General features: G+C 39.8%; 1 protein-coding gene across 1 annotated transcript; it reads right to left on the bottom strand.

The window, feature by feature from the left end:
- Nucleotides 1-12,354: 12,354 nt before the first annotated feature.
- Nucleotides 12,355-14,436, bottom strand: LOC134351226 (probable G-protein coupled receptor 139). The gene is made up of 2 exons (XM_063057330.1): nt 14,367-14,436; nt 12,355-13,253 (listed from the first exon to the last, which is right to left on the bottom strand). Exons 1-2 carry the CDS (start codon nt 14,434-14,436, stop codon nt 12,355-12,357), a joined length of 969 nt encoding a protein of 322 aa, XP_062913400.1.
- Between the last annotated feature and the right edge of the window lie 320 nt (nt 14,437-14,756).

The raw sequence follows: 14,756 nt of genomic DNA, 5'->3' as shown, positions 1-14,756 counted from the left end.
AAGATGAAGCCACACTCAGGTTGGAGGAACAACACCTTATATTCCGTCTGGGCAGCCTCCAACCTGATGGCATGAACATTGACTTCTCTAACTTCTGATAATGCCCCACCTCCCCCTCGTACCCCATCTGTTATTTATTTTTATACACACATTCTTTCTCTCACTCTCCTTTTTCTCCCTCTGTCCCTCTGACTATACCCCTTGCCCATCCTCTGGGTTCCCCCCCCTTGTCTTTCTCCCCGGACCTCCTGTCCCATGATCCTCTCATATCCCCTTTGCCAATCACCTGTCCAGCTCTTGGCTCCATCCCTCCCCCTCCTGTCTTCTCCTATCATTTTGTATCTCCCCCTCCCCCTCCCACTTTCAAATGTCTCACTAACTCTTCCTTCAGTTAGTCCTGACGAAGCGTCTCTGCCTGAAACGTCGACTGTACCTCTTCCTAGAGATGCTGCCTGGCCTGCTGCGTTCACCAGCAACTTTGTGTGAGTTGCTTGAATTTCCAGCATCTGCAGAATTCCTGTTGTAATACGACAAATGTCTGACACTTCAGTAATAGTATTACTTACATGTAGGTATCAATTTCAATTGTCAGAAGTAACAAAACTACAATTTAAAAGTTAGATTTTCTAGATTTAGCATGAGCAAATTTGTTGATGATACCGGAAATGTCTGTTTCACGCAGAAGTTCATGTTCAATGCTCATTAGAGTGAGATTGTTCGATCTGTTTTGACAAATGGTGCTCCTTAGTTCATCCTTAATCCTTTTCAGTTTTGAAAATGAGCGTTCTCCACTGCAGTTGGTAACCATGAGTGACAAATAGATGTGCAAGGCATTTTCTACATTTGGAAAACATCACTCCAAAGAATTGTCAGTTATCAAAGGGTACAACTGCAACTCTATAAGGTCTTGTTTGGCACCAATATGAGAAAGCATTAGGACCACGACACAGCAAGGAGCCAACACACGCCTGCACACACATACGTAGCATGCAGCTCCCCCGACATGAAAACAACAGCGTTGCCAGATCGTCGTTGTTGTGGCATGGATGAAATCACAGAGCGTTGCATTACCGGTAGGTACAAGGCAGTTTCTTTATTCGACAAAACAGTATAGCAGGCAGTGACCCCTGGCAGAACAGGTCTAACCGCCTTGTGACTGAGGCTCGATATTTATTTACTAAACACAAAGGACAGTTCATAGTTACAAGTATAGACAATTCTTTGAAGTTTTCACATCTTTTGTTTAAATTCATTCTACCGGCGCCAGTATGCCTAAGCTGGCATTCATGGCCTTTAGAAATGCAAGTTAAAATCCATAATACATTATTTGGTATGTTATGTGCTAACATAGAGGACAATTCATATTCAAAAAGCATAGATATGGTGTCTTTGCCACTACTGTACCTGTAAACTTAGCATTCTTGTCTCAGAGGTGCCAGAGATGCAGTGTTACAAATGAAACTGGGTTCACAGTTTTTAGGAAATGCATTGTTTGTCACAAGTGCAGAGCAAAGGTGGACCCAAATGCAGGACACAAACACGTTTGTAGGGTTAACTAAATAGAGTTTATTAATAATTACAAGGAAAGCCATGGCGCAAGGATAGAACAGAGAGAAATCAAGGAGAGAGCAAAGTGGAAGTGGGAATAAGCGTAATGGACTAGGACTCAGGCCCTGGACTTAGGCTGGGACTCAGGGTCTGGGCTAGTACTTGGAACTGGGGAACCCGGACTTGGACTGGGTACTAGGACCTCAGAGCCTGGACTCGGAACACGGACCTTGGAGCTTGTAGGCGATACTTGAACCTTGAACCTTGGAGCTTGGGCTCGATAATTGAACCTTGGAGCTTTGACTTGAACCATGAAACTTGATCTGGTGGGGGGGGGGGGGGGACCGGCTGGTGGCACAATGACATCAGCGCCGGAACCACACCTGAGTATGTTTTCCATCCATGCTGGGTTGAGTGTCAAGATCGCAACTCGACCTTGTAAAATAAAAGGGAAAAATGCTACGAAATGTCTGTGTGAGGGGTGGTGCACCACACAGTCTCTCTTTCTAGCTCCGCACCTTGTAAAGGCATGAAAAAGACATCACACATGCACACGCAGATGCACACACGCAGACACGCATGCACACACGCAGACACGCATGCACAGATGCACATGAACACACCAAAAAAAAAGAAAGAAACCTGGACTTGGACTTGGACAAGAAGAGACAGTTTCCAACTCAGGGTAGCGACAGACGGCTGGACCTATCCTGTAGAGGCAAGGACAAGAATCACTGAGTCAGGGCTCCTCCTTGGACACAGGACGGAGTCGGGACTCTTTTTGACTCAGGGTCAGGACCCTTCTAGGGCTCAGGGTCGAGACCCCTTTACAACACAGGACATAGAGACGGAGACCACACAACGATAGACAGTTCTTGATCTGGACACAAGTTTGCTCCAAGCAGCGGTGAGCTCTTGACTCACCCTGATGGGTTAACTTTGACGGTCCCGCTCTGGCAAGGGAAGGCGGCTTGCTGGCACTTGCTTCGGTGATTTCATTAACGCTCTCGCACCAAACGGCTGAAAGCTGGAGACTTATAAACTCTTGATTCAGTCGAGAGTAAATTGCCTTTAATCACCAAGCTCGAGGGACATGGGAAAACGGGGAATTAAAGGGAAACAAGGAGTCAACGGTCCAGATCGTAACACAAACAAAGGAAATTTAAAGGGAACCCGATCTGGACCATGACATTGCTATGAACTCAATCCACAGTACTTTGTCAAAGAACAGAAGACTGATGGCTGACGTCATTTATTTAAGTGTAAATGAATCGTCTACCCAAAACTCACTCTTAACAGTCGTGAGAATACGGTGAGAATGTGAGATGCCGATTTCACCAGACTGCAGCTTGCAAGCATTTAGTGCGGGCGGGGCATATGCTACTTTTGCTACTAGGTTAATCCGGCCCTGGGGTCAGGCCTACAGATTTGCTCTGCAGCTCCCTCCTCACTTCTTCGACTCAAATGTAAAACTTCAGATCTTTCAACACTGAATTTCAATCACCAATTCTCCCAGCTTGTTTTTACGTTCTGCATGTCTGTTGTTCTCTTTATAGTTCAACCCATCCCCAAATCTGCAGATTTGGATTCACTGTCCTGAACATTCATATCTAAATCAGAGTAGGAAAAGAAGTGGTCCTGGTACTGACACATGGGGAACTGCATTGTCTTCTTCTCTCCAGTCTGAAAAGCAACAGTCCAGTGTTGCTCGGGGTGTGTGGTGAAACTAAATTGCAGGAAGATGGTAACCAGAATGCCAGAATAGATAGTGGAGACATTGCATCAGGAATCAAAATGTTGTGCATGGTGCAACAAATTTCCTGAACTGCATTTATTTCAATGCAAGAAGTAATGCAGGAAAGGCAGATGAGCTCAGGGAATGGATCAAAAATGGAATTATGGTATGATAGCTATCAGTGAGACTTGTTTGTCAGAGGGGCAGGGTTCCACTGTTTTAGTTGCGGCAGAGTGGGAGGGATTAAAGCAGGAGGGCTGAAATTGCAAGTCAGTGAAAATGTTACTGCAGTGCTCTATCAGGACAGACTGGAGAACTCATCTAGTGAGGCTTTATGGGTGTAATTGAGGAATAAGAAAGGAATGGCCATGTTAATGGGGCTATATTATAGACCAGCCAGCAGTCTTTCTTTCTTTTTCAATCTTTTTAATGTTTCAGATTAATATACATAACAATATTAATGATACAAAGAGACCGGTGTGACATTGATAATGGTTAACATATACAAAAATAATTTGAGTAAAATATATAATTCTAGCCTCCCAATCTCTGAGTAATTGAACATGAAAAAAGAATTTTATAAAGAACCCCCTAAACTAAAAAAAAACCAAAACAAAACTGGGATGTCCTATTCCTTTGGATAAGAACATTATTTGTCATTAACTCCGCTCCTCCATAGATAAACAAAAGATAATATAAAATAAGGGTTCTGAAAGGGTCAACTTACATCATATTGAAAATGTTGAATAAATAGTCTCCAGGTTTCTTCAAATTTAACTGAAGAGTCAACCGTACCACACCTAATTTTTTCCAGGTTTAAAGATAATATAGTTTGAGAAAACCATTGAAAAGTAGTAGGAGGATCAGAACCTTTCCATTTAAGTAAGATGGATCTTTTAGCTATTAGTGTAACAAATGCAATCAAACAACAAGCTGAAAAGGATAAATGACTAACATCTGTCACTGGTAATCCAAAAATTGCAGTAATAGGGTGAGGTTTTAAATTAATATGCAAAGCTGTTGAAATAATATCAAACATATCTTTCCAATATTTATCTACAAGAGGGCAAGACCAAAACATACGTGTCAGAGAGGCCACCTCAGAGTTACATCTGTCACACACAGGATTTATATGTCAGTAAAAATGAGCTAATTTATCCTTAGACATATGAGGACTATTTTAAATTGTATCAGTGTATGTCTGGCACACATTGAGGAAGTATTAACTAGTTGAAGAATTTTCTCCCATTTCTCTGTAGGTAAAGATACCTGAAGTTCTCTTTCCCATTCATTTTTTATTTTATCAGATGTACCTAGATGTATTTTTGTAATTAAATCATACGTAACTGCTATTAAGCACTTCTGATAGGGATTTAAATCTAAAATTTTTTCTGTAATATTAGTTGGATGAAATATTGGAAATTTAGATAAAATACCGTCCAAAAAACTTCTAATCTGCAGATATCTGAAAAATGTGAACTAGGCAACTTATATTTATTAGATAATTGTTCAAACGACATGAAACAATTATCCATGGATAAATCACAAAAGCATGCTATTCCCCTCGTTTTCCATAAGGAAAAAGCTTGATCAATTCTAGAAGGTTGAAAGAAAAAATTAAATATAATAGGACTAGATAAAATAAATTTGTTCAATCGAAACCATATTCGTATTGTATGTTTAATTATCGAATTAATTATTTGTTTATTCAGTTTGGTTAATGCAAAGGGGAGCAAAGCTCCTAAAATAGAAACTAATGAGAACCCCTGCACAGACTCACCCTCCAGGCTCACCCATCGTGGACAATGAATTTCATCCCAATCTTGCGTCCAAAACATTAAATATCGGATATTAATTGCTCAATAATAAAATCTAAGATTCGGCAATGGTAAACCACCATCCTTTTTTGATTTCTGTAGATACTTCTTACTCAATCTATGATTTTTATTCTGCCATATATATGAAGAAATTTTAGAATCAATAATATCAAAAAAGGATTTAGATATAAAAATTGGTACCATTTGAAATAAATACAGAAATTTAGATAAAACAGTCATTTTAATAACACTAATTCAACCAATCAAATGATAAGGACAGTGGGGACCATTTAGTAAACAATTGTTTAACCTGGTCAGTTAAGGGCAGAAAGTTAACTTTAAATAGATCTTTATATTGTTTAGTAATATTGACACCCAAATAAGTGAAATAATCAGCAATTAATTCAAATGGTAATTGTCTATAAATTGGAACTTGCATATTTAATGGAAAAAACTCACTCTTATTAAGATTTAGTTTATAACCAGAAAAACTACTAAACTGAACTAGTAGTGATAAAACTGCCAGGATGGATTTTTCTGGGCTGGAGATATATAGTAACAAGTCATCTGCATACAGTGGTATCTTATGCGTCTCCTTCCCACGAGTAATTCCAAATATATTGGGTGAATCACGAAAGGCAATTGCCAAGGGTTCCAAAACTATATCAAGTAACAAAGGACTTAACGGACAACCCTGTCTAGTACCTCTGAAAAGCTTAAAAAAGGGGGGATCTCTGGTTATTGGTAACTACAGAAGCCAAAGGTGAATGATATATCAATTCAATCCAAGAAATAAATTTTGGGCTAAAGTTGAATCTCTCAAGCACATTAAATAAATATTTCCATTCAACTCTGTCAAACGCCTTCTCAACATCAAGCGAAATAACACATTCTGAAACTTTAGATGAAGGAGTAAATACAATGTTCATTAATATCCTAACATTGAAATACGAAAAGCCATTTTTAATAAATCCTGTCTGATCATCAGAAATAATTAGTGGCAGTATCTTTTCCAATCTATTTGCTATTATTTTAGAAAAAAATTTGGAATCTACATTCAATAAAGATATAGGTTTATATGATGCAGGATCAGATTTTTTAGGAATTAAAGAAATGGATACTTCATAAAAGGATTGTGGTAATTTACCTACAAGTAAGGCATCCTTAAAAATTTTACATAGCCACGGTGAAAGTAAATTGGAAAAAGATTTTTAAAATTCAACTGTAAATCCATCCAAACCTGGTGCTTTTTCAGTATTCATCGCAAAAATTGCTTTCTTAATATCATCTTCTGTAATGGATGCATCTAGTTCTAAGCGTTCATCTAGTGATGCTTTATGGGTGTAATTGAGGAATAAGAAAGGAATGGCCATGTTAATGGGGCTATATTATAGACCAGCCAACAGTCTGTGGGATTTAGAGGAGTAAATTTGTAGAGAGATCTCAGACTGTTGCAACAAACATAAGGTTGCGATAGTAGGAGATTTTTACTTACAACATATAATGGGTGGCACTCCCATACTGTAAGAGGACTAAACTGGATCTGGTTTGTCAAATGTGTTCTGGAATGAGAGAGTATGTGATAGTGATCTGTTATTAGGGAATGAGACGGGGCAGGTGACAGAAGTTTGTGGAATGGTACACTTTGTAGCTAATGATCATAATGCCATTAGTTTCAAAGTAAATATGGAAAAAGGTATGTCTGCTCCATGGGTTGAAATTCTAAATTGGAGAATGGTCATTTTGATGGTATCAGAAAGGATCTGGCAAATGTGGACTGAGACAGTCTGTTTACTGGAAAAGTTGTACTTGTTACGTGGGAGGCCTTTAAAAGTGAAATTTTGAGAGTATAAAGCTTGTATGTGTCCGTCAGAATAAAAGGTAAAGAAGACAGGTATTGAGTACCTTGGATTTCAAGAGATGTTGAGGCCCTGGTTAAGAAAAAAAAAAGATGCATAGCAAGTATAGGCAGGTAGGAACAAATGACATACAATAGCACTCTTAAGAATGAAATCAGAGCTAAAAGAAGGCATGAAGTTGCTCCACCAGACAAGGTGAAGGAAAATCCTAAGGGATTCTAAGGATATGTCAAGAGCAAAAGTATTACAAGGGACAAAATTGGTTCTCTGGAAGATCAGAGTGGTAATCTATGCATGGAGCCAAAAGAGATGGGGAAGATCTTGAATGGATTTTTGCATCTGTATTTACTCAAAGAGTAAATGATGACAGATGAAATCAAAAATCTAATGGAAGAAAGGAGACGGAAGAAAGCAAATCCTAGAGAATATAATTCCTTAGATTAAAAAAAAGTTAAAAGCTTATGTCAAAAAGCCAAAGATGAATGGTTAAACCAGGAATGTGAGCAAATGGAAAGAATCCCTATTACTGATCCAAAAAGGTTTCATCAACAAATCAAGAATATCACTGGTAAAAAGCTCCTCTGTTCTTTAGGTGGATGTTTGAAAGCAAAGGACGGTACCATTATCATGGAAAAAGGTGAGATTATGGAACAGATGGACTGAGTATATTCAGGAATTGTTTGAAGACGATCAAGGTGAAAAACCAGAAATTAAGAAAAACATTGAAGGTCTAAGTATTTTTAAATCTGAAGTTCGTAATGCAATAAATGAGATAAAGAAATGAAAGGCAGCAGGTCTTGATGAATTAGTAATAGAACAAATTATCACCCTTAAAGATTATGGAATTGAAAAACTTACTGATTTAATCAATGACATTTATGAGACTGGAATAATACCAGAAGAGATGAAGAAATCAGTATTTATCACTCTTCCTAAGAAACCTGCATCAATAGAATGTGAATTACGTAGGACCATAAGTTTAATGAGTCATATCACCAAGATACTTCTAAGAATTTTGATGACAAGAGCTCAAAGTAAGATAAAAGCTGAAGTAAGCAAAGAACAATGTGGTTTTGTGAAAGAGAAAGGTACAAGAAATGCAATATTGATGTTAAGGATACTATCAGAATGGGCTATTCAAGTGCAAAAAGATTTGTTTGTTTTATTGACTATACAAAAGCATTTGATAAAGTGAAGCACTATAGGTTATTTGAAATATTACAGAAAACTCTAGATGTAGATTCAAAAGACCTCCACCTAATCAGAAATCTGTACTGGGAACAAACTGCCACTGTAAGAATAGATGGAGAAGTGAGTCAGTTTATGAAAATCAAGAGAGGCGTTAGACAAGGATGTGTCTTCTCCCTTGATTTATTTAATGTGTACCGTGAAACAATATTACAAAAAATAAGAGACATCTTGGGAATCAAAGTTGGCAGTGAAAATATCAATAATTTCAGATATGCAGATGACACTGTTAATTGCAAGTACAGAGGAAGAACTACAAAATTTAATTGATATAATTGTTGAAGAAAGTGCAAAAATGGGTCTATCTATCAATTGCAAAAAGACAGAATGTATAGTGATATCCAAAAAGAAGGAGAATCCTATCTGCAGGCTGAGAATAAATGGGGAAGACATAAAACAAGTACAGAACTTTTGCTACTTAGGAAGCTGGGTGACATCAGATGGCAGGTGTGACTTGGACATCAAAAGGAGAATAGGGATGGCAAAAGACACCTTTACGAGAATGAAGAGTCTACTGACCAATACTGAACTAGGCATGACAACCCACCTCAGAGTACTGAAATGTTACGTTTATCTAGTTATGCTATATGGCTCAGAATGTTGGACAGTATCTAGTAACATGAGGAAATGAATTGAAGCAGCAGAGATGTGGCTTTTGAGGAGGATGCAAAGAATATCATGGACGAAACGAATATCTAATGAGGATGTCATGAGCAGTGCAAACACAAAAAGAGAAATAATGTATGAGATCATGAAAAGGCAACGTAACTTCATTGGACATGTGATTAGGAAAGAGGTGTTAGAGTGCACGGTAATTATGGGAAAAATTGAATGGAAGAAAGCAAGAGGAAGACAAAGACAAATGATGATGGAGACAGCAGCCAGAGAACTGGAAATGAATACCAATGAACTGATCCACTTGACCTGAAACAGGAGTGTCTGGGCCATGGCAGTCAAAGCTCAAACTGGGCATGGCACCTGATGCTGATGATGATGATGATTTAGAAACATAGAAACATAGAAAATAGGTGCAGGAGTAGGCCATTCGGCCCTTCGAGCCTGCACCGCCATTTATTATGATCATGGCTGATCATCCAACTCAGAATCCCGCCCCAGCCTTCCCTCCATACCCCCGACCCCCATAGCCACAAGGGCCATATCTAACTCCCTCTTAAATATAGCCAGTGAACTGGCCTCAACTGTTTCCTGTGGCAGAGAATTCCACAGATTCACCACTCTCTGTGTGAAGAAGTTTTTCCTAATCTCGGTCCTAAAAGGCTTCCCCTTTATCCTCAAACTGTGACCCCTTGTTCTGGACTTCCCCAACATCGGGAACAATCTTCCTGCATCTAGCCTGTCCAATCCCTTTAGGATTTTATACGTTTCAATCAGATCCCCCCTCAATCTTCTAAATTCCAATGAGTACAAGCCCAGTTCATCCAGTCTTTCTTCATATGAAAGTCCTGCCATCCCAGGAATCAATCTGGTGAACCTTCTTTGTACTCCCTCTATGGCAAGGATGTCTTTCCTCAGATTAGGGGACCAAAACTGCACACAATACTCCAGGTGTGGTCTCACCAAGGCCTTGTACAACTGCAGTAGTACCTCCCTGCTCCTGTACTCGAATCCTCTCGCTATAAATGCCAGCATACCATTCGCCTTTTTCACTGCCTGCTGTACCTGCATGCCCACTTTCAATGACCGGTGTATGATGACACCCAGGTCTCGATGCACCTCCCCTTTTCCTAATCGGCCACCATTCAGATAATAATCTGTTTTCCTATTTTTGCCACCAAAGTGGATAACTTCACATTTATCCACATTAAATTGCATCTGCCATGAATTTGCCCACTCACCCAACCTATCCAAGTCACTCTGCATCCTCTTAGCATCCTCCTCACAGCTAACACTGCCACCCAGCTTCGTGTCATCCGCAAACTTGGAGATGCTGCATTTAATTCCCTCATCCAAGTCATTAATATATATTGTAAACAACTGGGGTCCCAGCACTGAGCCTTGCGGTACCCCACTAGTCACCGCCTGCCATTCTGAAAAGGTCCCGTTTATTCCCACTCTTTGCTTCCTGTCTGCTAACCAATTCTCCATCCACATCAATACCTTACCCCCAATACCGTGTGCTTTACTCAGGAGACGGTCACAGTCTACAGAAGTGAGGCAAAGCAGCAGTGAGGTCATGGACTCTATACAGATTACAAAGCTGGAGGTACTTGCTGCCTTGAGATAAGTTAGAGTGGATAAATCCCCGGGCCTGACAAGGTATTCCCTCAGACCCCATGGGGGGCAAATGCAGAAATTGCAGGGGCCTGAGCAGAGATATTGAACTCATCCTTAGCGACAGGTGAGGTACCAGAGGATTGGCGGATAGCCAATGTTGTTTCAATGTTTTAGAAAGGCTCTAAAAATAAAACATGATATAGGGTGGTGAGCCTGATATAAATGGTTGGAAAGTTATTGGAAGGTATTCTATCAGACCAGATGTATGAGTATTTGGATCGACAAGGACTGATTAGGGATAGTCAGCATGACTTTGTGCATGATAAGTCAGGTCAAACCTGTCTTAGAGTTTTTTGAGGAAATTACTAGGAAAGTTGATGAAAGCAGTGCAGTGGATGTTGCTTGAAATCTAAATCAATGATCTGGATGATATTGTGGTTAACTGGATCAGCATGTCTGCTTTTGACACCAAGACTGGAGATTAGTAGACAGTGAGGAAGATGAACAGGGCTTGCAGTGGGAACTGGACTTACTGGAAAAATGGGCAGAGGAATGGGAGATGGATTTTAATGCACACGGGCGTAAGGTGTCACACTTCGGTAGGATCAACCAGGATAGGTCTTAGACAGTGATCGGTAGGGCATTGAGGAGTGCTGTAGAACCAAGGGATCTGAGAATATAGATCCAGAATTCATTGACAGTGGTGGAATACATAGATAGTGTTTTAAAGAAAGTATTTGCCACTTTGGCCTTCAAAAATCCAAGTACCTGCGTACAGGAGGTGGGGTGTTATGTTGAAGTTGTATGAGACGATGTGGCCAAATTTGGAATATTATGTGCAGTTTTTGTTACCTGTCAACAGGAAAGTTGTAAATAAGGTTGAAAGATTACAGAGAAAATTGAAAATAATGTTGCCAGGTCTGGATTACCTGAGTTATGAGGACCAATGGAAGAGATTAGAACTTTATTACTTGGAACCTAAATGATTGAGGGAACATTTCATCGAGGTAGACAAAAATATGGGGGGTTAGATAGGGTAAATACAAGCAAGCTTTTTCCACTGAGGTTGGCTGGGACTACAACTGGAAGTCATGGATTAAGAGTGAAAGGTAAACTTCTTCACTCTGAGGGTTGTGAGAGTGTAAAATGTGCAGCCAGCATAAGTGGTGCATGCGAGCTCGATTTCAACACTTAAGAGAAATCTGAATAGGTACATGGATGGTGGGGGTATGGAGGGCAATGATTCTGATGTAAGTTGACGGGAGTAAGCAGTTTAAATGTTTTGGCATGGACTAGATGGGCTGAATGGCTTGTTTCAGTGCTGTATTTTAACATGACTCTATGATGAAATTGCTGAACCAACTCAATGGCCCGAATGGTCTAATTATGCTCCTATGTTTTATCATCTTATTAAGTAGGTGGCATGTATTTTCTTGTTCCTTGTTAATATAATATCAAAACTAAATCGATAGACTGAACTAATTCTATGGATTTTCCAACCAATCTGTATGGATAACTGGCTCTCAACTCTACCTGATTATCTCCCAGTATGATGAAATAAAAAAGGAAAATAAAATTTGTCACACGTCCATCAAAACCTACTGTGAAATGTGGTATTTTTCATCAACAACCAACAACTTCTGAGGATGGTGCCGGGGGAGCCTGTTAGAGTCACCATGATTCTGGCCCCAGTATATCATATCCACGAACCTTAACTGTACATCTTGGAATGTGGGAGGAAACCCACATGCTCATGGGGTGAGCATACAAATTCCTTTCAGTCAGCAGCAGGAATTTAACCCTTAGCGTTGACAGTTGTGTTAACCACTATGCTACAGTGCCACCCTCAAATAACCTGCAAGAGAGAGAAAAAAGTCTACAATATGTAGTACAGCTTTATGTCAGTTGTTTTCTATTTACAGAGTTTCCCATTCAATGTGACCAGATACTTCACCCCATTTTTCAGCTCCTGTCTGAACTTCCTCTGCATCAGTCCATAGATGCAAGTGTTGGTGCAGGAACTGAGTAGTTGCAACATGAATCCCGTTTGCTGGTTGATGTATATGGGGTTGCTGTAATACTTGTCCTGGTAATTGGAGTTTGTCACTTGCCATTTTAAGGAATGCACAAAATATGGCATCCAGAGGAGGATGAAATTGCCAGATAGAGTAAAGAGCAAAATCATAGACTTCCTACGGTTCTCGACTTTGGGATCTTTGTGATTATCGCTGTTACAAACGAGTGCCCTCCGAATTTTATTGGTCTTTATAATATGTTTGACAGTAAGGGTGTTGAATGAAAGGATGAGAAAGATTGGTATGAAGGGAGTTACTATAGTGATGAACGACTCGTAAGCCGCCCACAGGGGTGAGGTAATGTAGGCGGCAGTTACAATGCAGAGATATGGAATGTTGTTAATCACATATTTGGGCTCGTTTGTAAAGTAATACAGAATGCTCTTCAAAAAGGCCAGCGTGGACACAATGGCTATAATGACACTTGCTATCCTCTCGGTACAGTACCTTGGTCTGAGTTTTTGACAGCAAATAGCCACGAAGCGATCAATGGTAAAAGCAACCGTGAACCAAACAGAGCAATAGACAGACGCAATCTTTGTGACAAGTATCATGGCACAGACCGGAGTGATGAACAAAAAGCTTATCGGCAAATACATGCTGTTAATGCGCTTCAGTACGACTTCGAAGATCACCACCATTAGATCCGCCACTGCCATGGCAACCAAATAGCGAGTAATGCATTTAGAGAGTCCACAATTTACCCAGAGCAGAACTATGATCGCCACCAGGTTAACTGCAACAGAAAGAACATGTATTGTGGTAATTTTAGACCTTACTGACTTTACATCTGAACTGACAGAAAACTGGAACGGCTGGTTATCTGAAATTCTTGAATTCAATATTGAGTCCTACAGCCTGCCAGATATCTTCCAGAAGATACATTTCCTTCAGCTTACGTTGGCAATAATTGGGGCAGATTAAGAAATGAAAGAGTAAGCGTGTGTGTGAGAGAGAGAGATAGAAAAAGAAAGAGAGAGAAAGTTCCGAATTGGAGCAGCAGTCGGATGGATGGTGATGACATTCCTCATGAAGGTATTCAGCAAAAGACTGTCATACAATCACATACATAGCAGATTGCCAAGTCTGTAGTGACTCTTCAGACGAATCTCATTTTATTCTCCCCATATTCCCATCACCTCACCCGAGATTCTGTCAGTCGGCAAGCAGGGATTGTAATCCTGTAACCAATAATTTACCAATCAAAGCCAATTTCCAGTGTGAGATGAAACTAGAGCTCTTGGGAAAAAATCCAAAGGAGAACATTCCACCTCGAACAATTAGCATTAGAAATCAGAGTTGAACACGGGTAACTAAAGCTGTGAGACAGCAGCACTACTAACTGTGCAATGTGATACAATGGTGATGTAAATTACATTTGGTTGGTTAAGTGCAGATGATTCCAAGCCATGAACACTGAAAATAGTTCCCTTATTTTAAAGGATTATAAGGATGTTATTTCCTCATTCAGAAGAAGTGCTTGGGCATCTGAATGGTGGGAATGGAAGAGGCAAAGGGAAGGTGATGTGGTTGTATAAAACAGTGCTGAGCAAGCCAATGGTTATTGGTGGAGATGGATGAGTGAACCAGAGAGTCAGAGGAGGAACGGTACTTCCAGATGGTGAAAGGAAGGAAAGGTGCATCTGGTGGTGACATCTTACTGCAGCTGGTGGAAGTACATCGTGCTAGTTATACATCTCTGCTTGCCCCCCTCCACCTTCCTGACACATGTACTCTCAGCCTCCCTTCTGTAAAAATGAATATTTACATTTTTCAATGCAAGAAGAGAAAATAAACATTTACAGGACAGCTAGAAAATTATGCACATCATCTAGCTTCTTTCCCTTACCTGTAATGCCAACTGCTGCAAGAATGGGGTAGTAGACGCTTTCAAACACAAAGATAACAGGATAGCCCATGTTATATGTCTTGTCCAACAGGAACTGTCTGAAGTTTGTCAGTCTAGTTACACTAGACTTTTCTTATATGCAAGAGAATGGTCTGCTGGGATTCTCACCTGGAGTGAATTATGTTTGTTACATTCAATTAAACAACTAAACTTATTAACCAAAGCCAAATTCAATTTTAAAAGCTATTTTGAAATTGTTTTGTTTTTTTCTTTGGAAAACAATGGTTCTCCAGAAAGCATGTGTACTAACTCAGTGACAGGCTTTTGTGAAGTTATTGCACATGTTACCTATTTTCAGCGACTGTGAAGCCATTGTTTTGCTACTGTGAA

This window comes from Mobula hypostoma, chromosome 8 (assembly GCF_963921235.1).
Source record: "Mobula hypostoma chromosome 8, sMobHyp1.1, whole genome shotgun sequence".
Taxonomy (NCBI): Eukaryota; Metazoa; Chordata; class Chondrichthyes; order Myliobatiformes; family Myliobatidae; genus Mobula; species Mobula hypostoma.
This window is presented reverse-complemented; position numbering and strand designations above follow the sequence as displayed.